General features: G+C 56.6%; 1 protein-coding gene across 4 annotated transcripts in view; it reads left to right on the top strand.

Moving 5' to 3' along the window:
• Positions 1-15290, top strand: part of CACNA1B (calcium voltage-gated channel subunit alpha1 B) — a 211157-nt gene that overhangs the window by 143336 nt on the left and 52531 nt on the right. For all 4 annotated transcript variants that reach the window (XM_058302830.1, XM_071217146.1, XM_058302829.1 and 1 more), the window contains 6 exons: positions 545-705; positions 3240-3377; positions 5571-5772; positions 5901-6065; positions 6222-6332; positions 6701-6784. In XM_058302830.1, the coding sequence (XP_058158813.1) occupies positions 545-705; positions 3240-3377; positions 5571-5772; positions 5901-6065; positions 6222-6332; positions 6701-6784 (861 nt within the window). The remainder of the gene's footprint in view (positions 1-544; positions 706-3239; positions 3378-5570; positions 5773-5900; positions 6066-6221; positions 6333-6700; positions 6785-15290) is intronic.

Consider the following 15290-nt stretch of genomic DNA (forward strand, 5'->3'; position numbering starts at 1 on the left):
GCAGCTGCGCGGGGCAGAGCAGGTGCTCAGAAGATGGTTGTGGACCTGCCATCTTGTCACAGACAGACTCTTCAGAATACCAAAGTGGTGTCTTCTCCGCGTGCTCGAGGGCCCGCTGCTCGAGCCCAGGTGGCAGCGACACAGACCAGAGTCACCTCTGGCACAAAGTTCGCTCCAGTCCCCGCCTGGAGCTGGGCCCTGCACCCACTGCAGAAACCTCAGGCCGCTCGTGGTGCTTCCCAGCGGCTGGCGGGAGCAAGGCGAGGTCTGCTGCCAGGGCCTGGGGCGCAGCGGAGCACCCACCCTGCTGCGTTCCTCACCCTGCGGCTGTGAGGAGCACAGGCGCCCCCCTCGTGCCCTCCTGCCCGCGCAGGGACAGTCACGGGGTCTCCCTGGGAAAGGTGGTGCCACTTGCTTCACTTCCGCTGCGGCTGGGAGCACCGCCCCACCGGGGGCCTCGGCACCTGCGGGTGCGGCAGGGAGGTGTGTGCTCGGGTCCCTCCGCCCTGCCCGCCCCGCCCTCACGCCCACCCGCCCGCCGCAGGCCGTGTTTGACTGCGTGGTGAATTCCCTCAAGAACGTGCTCAACATCCTCATCGTCTACGTGCTTTTCATGTTCATCTTCGCGGTGATCGCCGTGCAGCTCTTCAAGGGGAAGTTTTTCTACTGCACTGACGAGTCCAAGGAGCTGGAGCGGGACTGCAGGTGACCAAGGCCAGGCCAGGGGTGGCTTCCCGCAGGGCCAGGTGGGGCTGGCAGCGCGGCTCGGGCGGCTTTGCTGGGGCTCGGGGTGCTGGCCACCACCCTAGACATAGGACGGCCCCCCTCCACGCCTGCACTGCCCCAGGGGCTCCAGCCAGCCTGCAGGCCCCCAGGGCTATTGCCAGAGGCCTCCCAGGGCCTGCCAGGCGCGCTGGGCAGATTGCAGCATCCTGCGCCACGGCACCCTCCTGGCCTCCCTGGACGCCCACACCCTTTCCCTTTTGGGGGGCAATCTTGTCCTGTTCCAACTTTTCCTTGAAGTCGAGTATTTGTACAGAAGCGTCCACCCCGATGGACTTTCACAGTTCAGCCATTCTCAGGAGCCCTGCCCCTCCGCCAGCCACTGCCCCTGCCCCCAGGACGGCCGTGCGCAGCCTGCGGAGGGTCTGGCCTCGCTGCGTGCTCTCGCCAGTCTCTTCTCTCACTCAGTGTGCGGGTGAGGCACCCGCGTGCTGTTGTCCACAGCTGCTGGTACCTTCCGTGAAAGCACCTGTTCTGCCGGTGCTGGTGTCTGCTAGCGAACGTGCCCATGCTGCAGTCGACACTGCCACGTGGCTCCGGAGGGACACCAGTTTACACCCTCCCCGGAGACGGGCGTCCCGGCCACCCATTCGGGGTGTTTTGTCTGGTTAGCCTTTGGTGTGGACTGAGTGAATCCATTTCACGTGCTTGGGGACTGTGGGGAGCACTTTTCCTGGGCTCTCTGGCCACTCTGATGCCCTTGTTTGGACAGGGTCTGCACACGTCTTTGCCCGTTTTCCTGTCAGGGTGTCTGTCTCTTTCCCACTGAGGGACACCCCAGATCCTTTCCCAGATCTACAGACGACATGTCTTCCCCTCTGCGGACAGATGGCTCTTTCTTTCTTTCTTTCTTTTCCTCTTTCTTTCTTTCTTTTTCTCTTTCTTTCTTCCTTTTTCTCTTTCTTTCTTTCTTTCTTATTGAAGTATATCATTCGTACATGAACACACCACGTAAACAATGAGTATATAGTAAAGATTGACGGTGGTTCTTTTAATGGCGTCTTTTAAAGAATGAAGGTCTTCATTGCGATATGTCCACTTTATCTTCTTTTCAGTGCTTAACACTCTTTATATCATGTTTACAAATCTACCCCAAGTTCAGGGTGATGTTAGCCGTTGCATTCTTCTGAAAGTTTAATTTTGCCTTTCCCATCTCCATCTGATTGGTCTGGAGTTGACGTTTGTGTGTGGTGTGAGGTTCAGGTCAAGATAAATTTTCTCCACTTGGTGCATTTATTTGGCAAGACCATCTTTCCCTACCACAATGGCCTCCCTTTTTTCTTGATAATATCTTTATTAAGATGCAATTGATGTAGTACACAATTTAAATTGCATAATTGCACATATTTATAGATATGTACAACTATCAGCACAGTCAATTTTAGAACATTTTTGTTTTATCATTCGCCCCCACCCCTAAGCTGTAGGCACTAGGAATCTGTCTTCTGTTTCTCTAGGAAAGCAGTTGTTTAGTAGGTGGACTTGTTTCACTCAGCAGTTTTTCGGGTCTGTCCATCCTGTAGCATTGACAGCACCTCATTCCTTTTTATGGCTTCTGATGCCCTTTGTGTTAGAGATCACATTTTGTCCATCATCTGTAGATGAACATTTGGACTGTTTCTACCCTTCAATTATTATGAATAATGCTGCTGTCAACACTTGTGTACAAGTTTTTACTTGAACTTCTATTTTCAGTTTTCTCGGGTATATATCAAGGAATGGAATTGCTGGGTGACATGAGAATTCTGTTTAACCTTTGGAGGAGCCACCAGTCTGTATTCCAAAGTGGCTGCACCCTTTTACGTTCATACTGGCAATGTATGAAGGTTTTCATTTCTCCACAGCCTCACCAACTCTTGGTACTATCTTTCTTTTTAATTCTAGTTATCCTAGTGAATGTTAGGGGTTTCCTATTGTGGTTTTGATTTGCATTTTCCTGATAGTTAACGATATTGAGCATCTTTTCATGTGTTTACTGGCCATTGTATATCTTCTTTGGAGAAATCTCAGCAGGGCCTTTGTCTGTTTTTTAACTGGGTTGTCTTTTTATTATGGAGTATATCTTATATGTTCTGAATACAAGTCCCTTATCAGATATATGATTTGCAGGTATTTCTTCTGCACTTCCTTGATGGTGTCCCTCGAAGCACAAATGCGCTTAATTTTGCTGAAGTCTAATTTATCTGTTTTGTTGCTGCTCAGGCTTTTGGTGTCATGTCCAGGAAAGCCATCACCAAATACAAGCTCTGGAAGGTCCCCTCTGTCTCCTCCTGAGAAGTTCTAGTTTTTAGCACTTTGGTCCATTCTGCGTGAATTTTTGCGTCCGGCAGGAGTTAGGAGTGCCAGCTTCACGCTGTCTCATGTGGACCCCCACCTCTCCCAGCGCGTTTTGAGGACGTGTGGGTCTGTTTGGTCCCTTTGTCTCCAAGTCCACCTTCCTCTGTGTGCTACCCCAGGGGCCAGTATCTGGACTACGAGAAGGAAGACGTGGAAGCCCAGCCCCGGCAGTGGAAGAAATACGACTTCCACTATGACAACGTGCTCTGGGCCCTGCTGACGCTGTTCACCGTGTCCACGGGGGAAGGCTGGCCTATGTGAGTGGCCCCTGTGCGTCCTGGCTGGGCAGGGAGCCCGGACCCACACCCGTCCCCATGGCTGTCACTCCGCGAACACGCCTCAGGCGTCACAGGCACAGGGGCTGGGGTTTCAGATGACACATGGTGCTGTCTTTCAGGAGTGGACAGCTTTGGAGAGGAGATTAGACCAGGGAGAACAGCAGACGGGGTCCTGTCAGGTGGCCGAGCTGGAGGGAGGTGGCGAGCACCCTGGCTGTGGCCCAGGGCAGCCCCGAGGGGGTGGGCTCTGTGCCACACTGGATGGCCGAGGGCGTCCCTTGAGGTGGGGAGGGCATCCCCATAGAAGGTAGAATCGATGCCCAGCAGCAAGTGCTGCAAGAGGGGGACCTTCAGCCCAGGGCTTCCTCCTGGCCCAGGCCTGGTGCTAGGAAGATGGGTGGGCTGGGCGTGGGCTGGGCGTGGGCTGGGGGCGCTGGGGGCGGCTGGATGGGCTGGGCGTTAGCGGGTGGGCTGGGCGTGGGCTGGGGGCGCTGGGGGCGCTGGGGGCGGCTGGATGGGCTGGGCGTTAGCGGGTGGGCTGGGCGTGGGCTGGGGGCGCTGGGGGCGCTGGGGGCGGCTGGATGGGCTGGGCGTTAGCGGGTGGGCTGGGCGTGGGCTGGGGGCGCTGGGGGCGGCTGGATGGGCTGGGCGTTAGCGGGTGGGCTGGGTGTGAGCTGGGCATGGGCTGGGGGGGCTGGGGATGGCTGGATGGGCTGGGCGTTAGCGGGTGGCCTGGGTGTGAGCTGGGCATGGGCTGGGGGGGCTGGGGATGGCTGGATGGGCTGGGCGTTAGCGGGTGGGCTGGGTGTGAGCTGGGTGTGGGCTGGGGGCGCTGGGGGCGGCTGGATGGGCTGGGCGTTAGCGGGTGGGCTGGGTGTGGGCTGGGCATGGGCTGGGGGGGCTGGGGATGGCTGGATGGGCTGGGCGTTAGCGGGTGGGCTGGGCGTGGGCTGGGCATGGGCTGGGGGGGCTGGGGATGGCTGGATGGGCTGGGCGTTAGCGGGTGGGCTGGGCGTGGGCTGGGTGTGGGCTGGGGGCGCTGGGGGCGGCTGGATGGGCTGGGCGTTAGCGGGTGGGCTGGGTGTGGGCTGGGCATGGGCTGGGGGCGCTGGGGGCGGCTGGATGGGCTGGGTGTTAGCGGGTGGCCTGGGTGTGAGCTGGTGGGGACTGGGAGGGCTGGGGGGGCTGGGGGTCCTGGATGGGCTGGGTGTTAGCGGGTGGCCTGGGTGTGAGCTGGGCATGGGCTGGGGGGGCTGGGGGTCCTGGATGGGCTGGGTGTTAGTGGGTGGCCTGGGTGTGAGCTGGGCATGGGCTGGGGGGGCTGGGGATGGCTGGATGGGCTGGGTGTTAGCGGGTGGCCTGGGTGTGAGCTGGGCATGGGCTGGGGGGGCTGGGGGTCCTGGATGGGCTGGGTGTTAGAGGGTGGCCTGGGTGTGAGCTGGGCATGGGCTGGGGGGGCTGGGGATGGCTGGATGGGCTGGGTGTTAGCGGGTGGCCTGGGTGTGAGCTGGCATGAGCTGGGCATGGGCTCGGGGGGCTGGGGGTCCTGGATGGGCTGGGTGTTAGTGGGTGGCCTGGGTGTGAGCTGGGCATGGGCTGGGGGGGCTGGGGATGGCTGGATGGGCTGGGCGTTAGCGGGTGGGCTGGGTGTGGGCTGGGCATGGGCTGGGGGCGCTGGGGGCGGCTGGATGGGCTGGGTGTTAGCGGGTAGCCTGGGTGTGAGCTGGTGGGGACTGGGAGGGCTGGGGGGGCTGGGGGTCCTGGATGGGCTGGGTGTTAGTGGGTGGCCTGGGTGTGAGCTGGGCATGGGCTGGGGGGGCTGGGGGTCCTGGATGGGCTGGGTGTTAGTGGGTGGCCTGGGTGTGAGCTGGTGGGGACTGGGAGGGCTGGGGGGGCTGGGGGTCCTGGATGGGCTGGGTGTTAGTGGGTGGCCTGGGTGTGAGCTGAGCCTCTTTCACCTTCTTCTCCCGGGAGCAGGCCCTCAGGCACCCTGAGGCTGCCCCCTGGAGCCCCCTACAGCCTGGGCAGGGGGCGTGGGTAAGGGTCTAGCCCACCTCCAGAGCCTGGGCTCTGCCCCCTCTCCCCGCCTGCCTGCCCCAGGCGTGGAAGCAGGACCTGGCCCGGAGCGCCTTGCCAGGCCGAGTCTGGGCCCTGAGGTCCGCTCTCGCCCAGGGTGCTGAAGCACTCCGTGGACGCCACCTACGAGGAGCAGGGCCCGAGCCCGGGCTACCGCATGGAGCTGTCCATCTTCTACGTCGTCTACTTCGTGGTCTTCCCCTTCTTCTTCGTCAACATCTTCGTGGCCTTGATCATCATCACGTTCCAGGAGCAGGGGGACAAGGTGATGTCGGAGTGCAGCCTGGAGAAGAACGAGGTAGGCCCCGCCGCCCCGCCGCCCCGGGCAGAGCCGGCCTCCGCCGCCAGCACGGGCGGACCCCACCCGTGCTGCCCACCAGGCGGGCGTGCGGCCGTTCACGCCGGCGTTTCCCTTCCCCTGCGCAGAGGGCCTGCATCGACTTCGCCATCAGCGCCAGGCCCCTGACGCGGTACATGCCTCGCAACAAGCAGTCGTTCCAGTACAAGACGTGGACGTTCGTGGTGTCCCCGCCCTTCGAGTACTTCATCATGGCCATGATCGCGCTCAACACGGTCGTGCTGATGATGAAGGTGCGCGGGCGCAGCCCCAGCCCCGCCAGCCCCTCCGAGGCCGTGGCTGGGAGAACGGGAGCGCAGGGAGGGCACCTCTGACACGGGGAGGCAGGGGTCCCAGGTGGGTGTCCTGGGGGCCGAGATCACCGCCAACCGCGCTCGTCCCCTGGGCAGTTCTACGGCGCGCCTGACGAGTACGAGGTGATGCTGAAGTGCCTCAACATCATGTTCACGTCCATGTTCTCGATGGAGTGCGTGCTGAAGATCGTCGCCTTCGGGGTGCTGGTGCGTGGCCCTGCTGCCGGCCGCGAGGGCGGCCTCGCACGGGTGGGGGTGCTCACGGGGAGCTGCGTTCCTTGCGCCCCAAGGCCACACGTGCGCTGCCGGGGCCCCGGAGGGGCTGCTCCGCCGCTGCCTGCCCCCGCCCTGCCCAGTCCGGCTCCCGAGCGGCAGGCTGGGTCCCCCCCCCTTCTCCGGACCCCACGGCGCACGGCCCTGCACCTGCTGTGCCCCGGCCTCGTGTTCCACACCTCGGGGCGGCCCACCCAGCTTTACTGAGCATCTCGCACCCTTGTCCCTCCCCGAGGGGTCTGTCTCCTTGCCGGCAGAGCCCCCGCCAGCCGCTAGCTCTGACTGCTCTTCTTTCTCTCTAGAACTATTTCAGAGATGCCTGGAACGTCTTTGACTTTGTCACTGTGTTGGGAAGTATTACTGATATTTTAGTAACAGAGATTGCGGTAAGTAGCATCTCTCACCCGCCGTGCCCCAGAGCAGCGCCCTGTTCAAGGGGGCATCCTGGGACCGAGGGCGAGCTCTGCTCCGGGCACAGCGTGAGGACTGGGAGTTGTCAGAGGGTCTCTTTCCTGGGTCAGCGTCTGCCACTGGTCTGCTGGGCGTGGGCTGAGGTCACCTGGGAGTGCACTGGTCAGAACTAGCCGGCAGCTTTAAATTTATGACTCTAATAACTTGACATAAAAAAATACAGGAACTAAAACCAGTAAAATTTAGACTATTTTAAAATGTAAATCTCATTTGAATATATATATATAAAGCATATTCTCGACAACTAGAGCTGCTCATGCTCATCAGACATATGAATTATTTTTGAAAACTAAGTGCTAGTACATACACTAGTCTCAACAAAATTTCAAAGAATATGATTCATAAAACAACACACTTTGAGTACAAGGTTTGCGTAGCAGAAAAACTCATCTGTTTGGTCTTAGTTTGAATAACCCAGGAGTGGACAGACGCTGAGGAGAGGGCCAATGTAAAAGCGCTGCCAGCAAAAACTGGCAGAGGGGGTTGGGGAGCGGCTGGGGCCAGCAGCGTCCCCAGGGGCTGGGCAGGCCGCACCGTGGGCTGCCCTCGATCCTGGGACTGGCCGGGTCTGGGGCGCGCTCCCCCGGTGCAGCGAGGCCGGGTCTGGGGCGCGCTCCCCCGCTGCAGCGAGGCCGGGTCTGGGGCGTGCTCCCCCGCTGCAGCGAGGCCGGGGCGGAACGCCGGGGCGGAACGCCGGGGCGGAACGCGCTCCCCCGGTGCAGCAAGGCCAGGGCAGGGCGCGCTCCCCCGGTGCTGCGAGGCCGGGTCTGGGGCGTGCTCCCCGGGTGCAGCAAGGCTGGGGCGGGGTGCGCTCCCCCCGTGCAGCGAGGCCGGGTCTGGGGCACGCTCCCCCGGTGCAGCGAGGCCAGGGCGGGGCGCGCTCCCCGGGTGCAGCGAGGCCGGGGCGGGGCGCGCTCCCCCGGTGCAGCAAGGCCGGGGCGGGGCGCGCTCCCCCGGTGCAGCAAGGCCGGGGCGGGGCGCGCTCCCCCGGTGCAGCGAGGCCGGGGCGGGGCGCGCTCCCCCGGTGCAGCGAGGCCGGGGCGGGGCGCGCTCCCCGGGTGCAGCGAGGCCGGGGCGGGGTGCGCTCCCCGGGTGCAGCGAGGCCGGGGCGGGGCGCGCTCCCCCGGTGCTGCGAGGTCCGGGCGGGACGCGCTCCCCGGGTGCAGCGAGGCTGAGGCGGGGTGCGCTCCCCCCGTGCAGCGAGGCCGGGTCTGGGGCGCGCTGCCCTGGTGCAGCGAGGTCGGGGCGGGACGCGCTCCCCCGGTGCTGCGAGGTCGGGGCGGGACGCGCTCCCCGGGTGCAGCAAGGCTGGGGCGGGGTGCGCTCCCCCCGTGCAGCGAGGCCGGGTCTGGGGCACGCTCCCCGGGTGCAGCGAGGCCGGGTCTGGGGCGCGCTCCCCCGGTGCTGCGAGGTCGGGGCGGGACGCGCTCCCCGTGTGCAGCAAGGCTGGGGCGGGGTGCGCTCCCCCCGTGCAGCGAGGCCGGGTCTGGGGCGCGCTCCCCTGGTGCAGCGAGGCAAGGGTAGGGCAGTGTCTCCCCAGAGCAGCGAGGCAGGAGTGGGACAGAGGCTCCTCACCTTCTCTAGGAGGAAGGTGGGCTGGGCGAGGCTGGCAAGAGCAGCCAGGGCATGGCACTGTGTGCTGGCCACCTCGTTCCTCCATGGGAGGGCCAGCCCTCCCGTGCTCGCCCTTCTACCTCCACACTCTCCAGCATGGCTCCTGCCACGGGCCAGTCACAGGCTCCGGAGACTTCCCTGCCGGCAAGCAGCAACCTCTCTGCACCTCAACAATAAGCAGGACTGGGGCTCCACTTGCTGGTGTCTGCCACATGGACCCCGAAGTGGCCAGGTGGCAGCCATGGCTCTTGGCACGTCCAGGTGTAAGTGCCCCCACCCTGGCACCCAGGCCTGCCATGCCTCGAGGTGAGGCCTGATGAGCACCAAGCCCGAGGGTCCCATGTGTCCTGCCTGGTGGGCACCCGGCGATGCACGCTGACCGCTAGCCAGGGATGAGGAAGGCACCCTGGCCCACAGGCCCGAGCCAGGCTGGAGCTCAGTCTGTGCCGCTGAGGAGCCGTGCAGCACTTCCTCAGCCCACAGCTTCAGAGCCACCTGTTATGTGGTGGCACCGGGGGGCCTGTGGTCATGTGCCTCCGTGGCACCTCCCGAGCTGACACTGAACTGATGAGATGTGGAACCTGTGTGTGTCAATGCCTGACGCTATCCCTCAGTTACTAGTGTGGCATCAGGAGAGGCAGACCTTGCCTGGAATATGTGTAGCTCCCAGGTGAGAAAAGTCAGGGCCCTTTGCAGTGGAAGAGGCAACGTGTAATCCGCCTTCCACCGAGAGGCTGGCCCGTGGCCTCCAGGCACCACGAGAGGCCTGGTCAAGCTCTGCGCCCGCTGGCTGGGGCTGAGCAGCCACCCGGTTGGGCCAGCCGTGCTGAGAGGGAGCCCAGGCAACGACTCCTCGGCCACCAGGCGCATGCCATCCACAGGCCCACGGCGCCCACACAGTTCTGCACGCTGTCAACCTCCCGGCTTCCGTCTTGTTCCCTCAGGCCCAGCTCTGGGCCTCACCACTGTCTCCGGGGGCCGTCCCTGCGTGGGGCTCTGTGAGGCCGTACCAGCGCATCGTAAACCAGGTCTCAGCTTTTCCTTCCACTTGCGAGCCCTCCACGCAGTGATGGAGTGAGCTGGGAAGAGACGGGTGTGACAGAGGCCAGCACAGCCCCTGGACTGCCTGCCCCATGCATGCCCTAGAGGCACAGTTTCCACAGCCTGCTGGGTGCTAGTGGGCCTGAGCACACTGCTCCCAGGTGTGCGCTGGGGCCCTGGATCCTTGAAGACTCACGCCGGATACCCAGCCCCTGCGGGGCCGAGGAGCAGGCCGGGCACAGCCCCTCTCCCTGGTGATGCTCGCCTGCAGGTGGCATGGCATTGCTCCAGAATCCTCGGTATCTACGCTCTGACTTTTCCCTGGGGGCTTTCCAGGGACGTCACACAGTGTCTCTGTCCACGTGAATACCTCTAGCACCGTGGGATCTGTCGGTTTGTGCCCCAAGAGGCAGGGCCGCTAATACTGCAGCCCGAATCTTCCAGAGAGCCCTCTCTTGTTGCGAGGAGCTTTGTGAGTCACCTCATAAATGGGTCACAGAAGTATTTCCAAATGGTGTATTCTACCTTCTACGCCCAAAGAGCCTACCAACAGCAGGAAGCAAGAAGCGGAATAGCTTGTCTTTTACTTTGGGGTGCATGCTTTAGTAGACTGCTGGACCCCTGGACACTTTACTGACATGGCAGGCCCATGAATCTTTGTAGGATTTGTCCCCTGTGTGCTGGAGGACATGTGATCTGCCAAGGCGTCGGTCCAGTTAACGTCACCGACAGAGTGGACCAGTATCACGTTCTACAGAAGGTCCAGGCAATCCAGCTCCCTTTGGACTGTGCTGAGATAGGGCAAGGCTGTGAATATGCACTGCAATGATGGCAGACTTTCTGGTCCTTGATGCTGGTATTGAAAAGAACGGGTTCACCAGAGCAGTAACTGTATGCAGTATCAGAAGCTGAATGGATTTATTCTACTGAAGATGCCAAATCTGGCACAGCCCCTGGGATTGGAGTTTGTTTCAGTTGATAGTAATCCATTGTCATCCATCATGATCAGGGTTTTTTTTTCAGGAACCACACTGGTGAGTTAAATGGGATGAGGTGTGGGCCACTACCCCTAACTAAATCTTTTAGGGCTTTGACGTGGTACTAATCTCTGCCATTCCGTACAGGATTCACTGCACTTGTGATGTACGATTTTGGCTATAGGGGGTGACCACCTACTCTTTCCTATTATCACGGTCCTTAATCCACATGTCCAGGAATCACTGTAGGGGATCCTGTCCTTGACTGAGTTTATCTGTCCTGAATAAGCACAGAGAACTAGGCAGATGGACTCCAGCTGTGATTCTGGGCCCATTGGCCCCTGCCCCCAGGTGATGGGCCTGGACCAGGGATTCACTTAGGACCTGGCCTTATGTGCCCACACCTCATCAGGGAGCCGTGGTAGCATTTTGGTCCCCCGGTATCAACATCAGCTTGGAACTGGCATCCATCAGCCTTCAAAATGTTTAGGGATTCTTCTTTCTCCAGTGTACAGTTTCTTGAGTAAATGATGTAGATCTCTTAGAGGTGGGGTTTGGGGAATCACGGTTGTGTATTCTTCCTATAGTGTTCCAGGATCCCCATCTATCCTTAAGCTGTGTACTCTGGATCTGAGAACTGACTCTGGTCTGGAAACTGGGAAAGAGATTGCATGTTTCCATTGGGGTAGCTGACATCAGCTGATCCATTCTGATTATTTTTTACTATACATCAAGCAATATCCTTCTTGGCCTCCCATCTGTCTTGTCTCTTGGTCTCCATGGTCTCTTAGCTATCACTACAGACCCTTGGGGGTCAGGACTGATTGCCATTTTGGCCTTGCTGCCCTTTGCGATAGTTCCACCCAGCTAGCTTCTTGATCGTTTCCTGCTGCCCTTCGCAGTTCCGGGCCCCTGTCTTCCCTGAGGAAGCCCTGTTCCACAGCAGCATCTCCTCCTGTCGACCCTGGCCTGCAGAAGATAGCTCACTGAGCTTCTGAGTGATTCCTGTACCTTCCCCCCAAACTGTTAGGATTGTTGTCATCTCTAGGAAAATTGTCCTCTGGTGGGCCTATGAATCTTACATGATAGATCCTTTCTAGCATCCTCACCATTCCAAGTCTTTTGATCCTCAACTCAGTATCTGCCAAGGCATTCTGGCATCTCCACCTCATTTAATTTTGACTTTGATTTTTCCAAACCTCAGGGAGCCATCCCAGCAGTGTACAAGACCTTCCAGAGTTATTCCCAGTCACTTCCTGTCTTGCCTATCAGGTACTAGTCATGTTCTGCTGCTCCTTCACTAGCAGGGGCACTGCTGACCCACTCGGGCTATGCAGAGGCCCTGGTTTTAGGCCTGGTGGCCAGGAGGGGAAGGAGGTTGATCTTGAAGAGAACAAGGGCCATCTTGCAAAGCACTGACTGCACCTGTGGCTCCTGCGTGGTGCTCAGGCAAAAGAAGGTGAAATCCTCCAGCGGGGTTGGACCACTGTTACAGCCCAGGAGATTCAGAAAGGTCTTTAGACCCCACGTTTGGGGCATGTCCGTACTGGCGCTCCTCTTCCAGGTGTCAGGGTTCCTCCACTCTGTCCCTGTGGGGCTCTGACTTCCGTGTAAGACTGGCCAGGCCTTCTCTGTAACCCTCTTCCTCTCACCATCAAGCCCCAGCCTGGCCTTCATCACAGCCCACCTCTGTCTTTACCCACTGCCACGGAGCCTCTGAAATCACACTGTACTCTGTTTTGGTAAGTGGCAACTTAACCTGGTTATGTATGTATTCGGAGCATCAGTAGCAGTTAATAACAGTCCACCAACTCCACAGTCCTTACAGTTAGCATTTTCCCCTTATCTTGTTGATGCTAATGATGTTGTGGAAGCCAGTGCATCTCTTTCACCTGCATCCCATCGAAACTCACTAAGGTGAGTTTATCAGCAGTGTTGACACTACAGCATGCCAGAAATGATCGTTATCGCACTTACCACCACATTGGAGAATCTGGCCAGTGAGCGACTCTCTGAGGGTCCCATCCCAAGAGTCTGCTTCCAAGTGACCATGTACAATGCCAACTATTGTAGGTTGGGTCATCCAGGAGCATAACCTGTGATCTGAAAAGGACTCATTTGGAAATAGTCCCAGAAAAAACATGTAGAGGAGTGGGCAAGTTGGATCTGGAAGGGAAAGAAGACAAACAGAGATGCCAGTATCAAGCATGTTCCACAGAGTGAAACTTTGCCCTGTTCTTACACAGGAGCTCTGGGAGTGGTGTGGATCCCACATCAGAACCACCTCCATTGGGCAAGAGAACAGCAACCTTGACACACCCATATGCAGTGCAGGTTCTGGCTGCCTGTGGGAACCCTTGCATCTGAGGCAAGTGCTGCGGCTGTGAGTGAAAGCATGTGGAAACCTGGATGGACAAAACTGTAAAGGCACCCGAGGGGCTGGTGCCTTCTACCCTCATCAGTCATGAGTCAAAATGAAATGATGGAAATTAGAAAATAGGACTAAAGTATAGCAGAAATACTCTATGGCATTTTGCCCAAAACTCATGGGATGCAGCCAAAGCAGTATTTAGAAATAAACTTACAACCTTAAATGCTTATATTAGAAAAACAGTGAAAATTAATGAGTTAAGAATCTACTTTAAGAAGTTAGAAGAAGAGCAGCAGATTAAACTCAAAGAAAGAAGTATAAGAATAGAAATTTTGGAAATAGAAAACAAAAATCCAGTACAAATAGTCAGCAAAGTCTAAACTTGGTTCTTTAAAGACTTAAAAAGTAACACATCTGGCAAGATGAATCAAAAGATGATCAAATTGGGAAGCAGATGTGGCTCAACAGATAGAGCGTCTGCCTACCATATAGGAGGTCCAGGGTTTGATACCCAGGATCTCCTGGCTTGTGTGGTGCGCTGGCCCACATGCAGTGTTGATGTGCACAAGGAGTGCTGGCCCACACAGAGATGCCCCCGCATAAGGGTGCCCCTGCGCAAGGAGTGGGCCCTGTGCAAGGAGAGGTGCCCCGCGTGAAACCACAGCCCACCCAGGAGTGGTGTCATGCACACAGAGTGCTGACACAGCAAGATGATGCAACAAAAAGAGACACAGACCCCCAGTGCCACCTGATGAGAATACAAGGGGACACAGAAGAACACACAGTGAATGGACACAGCAGACAATGGGGGGAGGAGGAAAAGAGGGAATAAATTAAAAAAAAGATCAAATTAGCAAAACAAGGCTGGGGGGAAGGAGTCATGACTAGACATGGAAAGATTAAAAAATAAAAATAGAATATTTTGAACAACTTTCTGTTAATAAATTTTAAAAAGTAAGTGAAATAGATAAATTACTAGAAAAATATAAATGGCCAAATCTGATAGAAGAGAAAGAAAACCTAAAGAGTCCTTTATTCAAGATGTCAGTAAACTGTCTTCCCACAAAGAAAACACCAGATTCTAATAATTTTAAAGATTAAAGTTTCTACCTAAAATTTGAGGAAAGATAATTTCAATGTAAATGAACTCTTCCAGAGATAGAAAATGAGTGAACATGCCCTAATTAATTTTATGAGGCTAGTATAATTTTGACACCAGAGTTAGAGAAAGGACAGTATAAGAAAGGAAGTCATAGCCCACTCTCACTCATGACTATAAATGCCAAATCCTAAATATTTTGTAAATGTTGAATCAGAAATGATAAACTGAGCTGTAAAGCAGCAAAAGCATTTATTTGGGGTCTTAGAAAAAGCAATTCAGGGAGCACGGATTTATGTAGCACCCCAAACTGTGTCCCATCTTGGGGCCTCCAAGCAAGGGTTTTTAAGGAAAAAGATTATGTAAGTTGCGTGTAAAGAATGGAAGATCCAAACATCCTTCAAATTAGTTTTCTGGTTTCTTTATCTTGTAGTTGCCTCATGGAGTCCAGATTTCCTCAGAAACGGTGTTGCTTTCCGTTCTGCATACCATGGGATTTGTGATACCTGGCCGAGACGTACATAAGAGTCACTTCTTGAATGGCCTCCCGAATCCATTTTAAATCTCCTAGCCATAGTAACGCCATTGTTTTATTTCCTTTCTTATAAATAAACAAGAGCCAACAGTGTATTCAGAAGAGTAATACAGTTAGGAACTGATGTGGGTCAAGGGTTTGAGTACCTGCTTCTCACATGGGAGGTCCCCAGCTCAATTCCCAGTGCCTCCTAAAAACAAAACAAACCACAAACAAAACCAAGTCAGGGAGGCCGGTGTAGCTCCATGGTTGAGCGCCGGCTTCCCACATATGAGGTCCCGGGTTCAATCTCTGGCCCCTGGTGCCTTAAAAAAAAAAGAGTAATACAATTGGGTTTATTCCAGGAATATAAGGGTGGTTCTACACCAGAAATTCAATTAATATCATTTATAAGAACAGATCTAAGGAGACTATTAATATGATAATTTCAATGGATGCACAGAAGACACGCCATAAAATTCAAAATTTACTCATAATAAGAACTGTCAGAAATCTAGGGATTATTGTCTTGAGCAAGTATCTACAAAAACCTTATGTAATAATCATGTATAATGATACAGTTTGGAAAGAAATCCCTTAAGATCAGAAAAGGACAGTGGTGCCTGTTATCGCTACTTCATTTCAACATTGAACTTGAGGGCCTGGCCAGTGAGTAAGTCAAACGTCATGATCCCCTACGACGACGGCAGGGGGTTTTGACGGTTTTATGTACTACCACTTCGTAGGTATTCAGTAAACTCTTGTTGAATGAATAGGACAAGAAAAAAATATTTAAGGACTAGAA

This window comes from Dasypus novemcinctus, chromosome 8, assembly GCF_030445035.2.
Source record: "Dasypus novemcinctus isolate mDasNov1 chromosome 8, mDasNov1.1.hap2, whole genome shotgun sequence".
In the NCBI taxonomy this organism is placed as follows: Eukaryota; Metazoa; Chordata; class Mammalia; order Cingulata; family Dasypodidae; genus Dasypus; species Dasypus novemcinctus.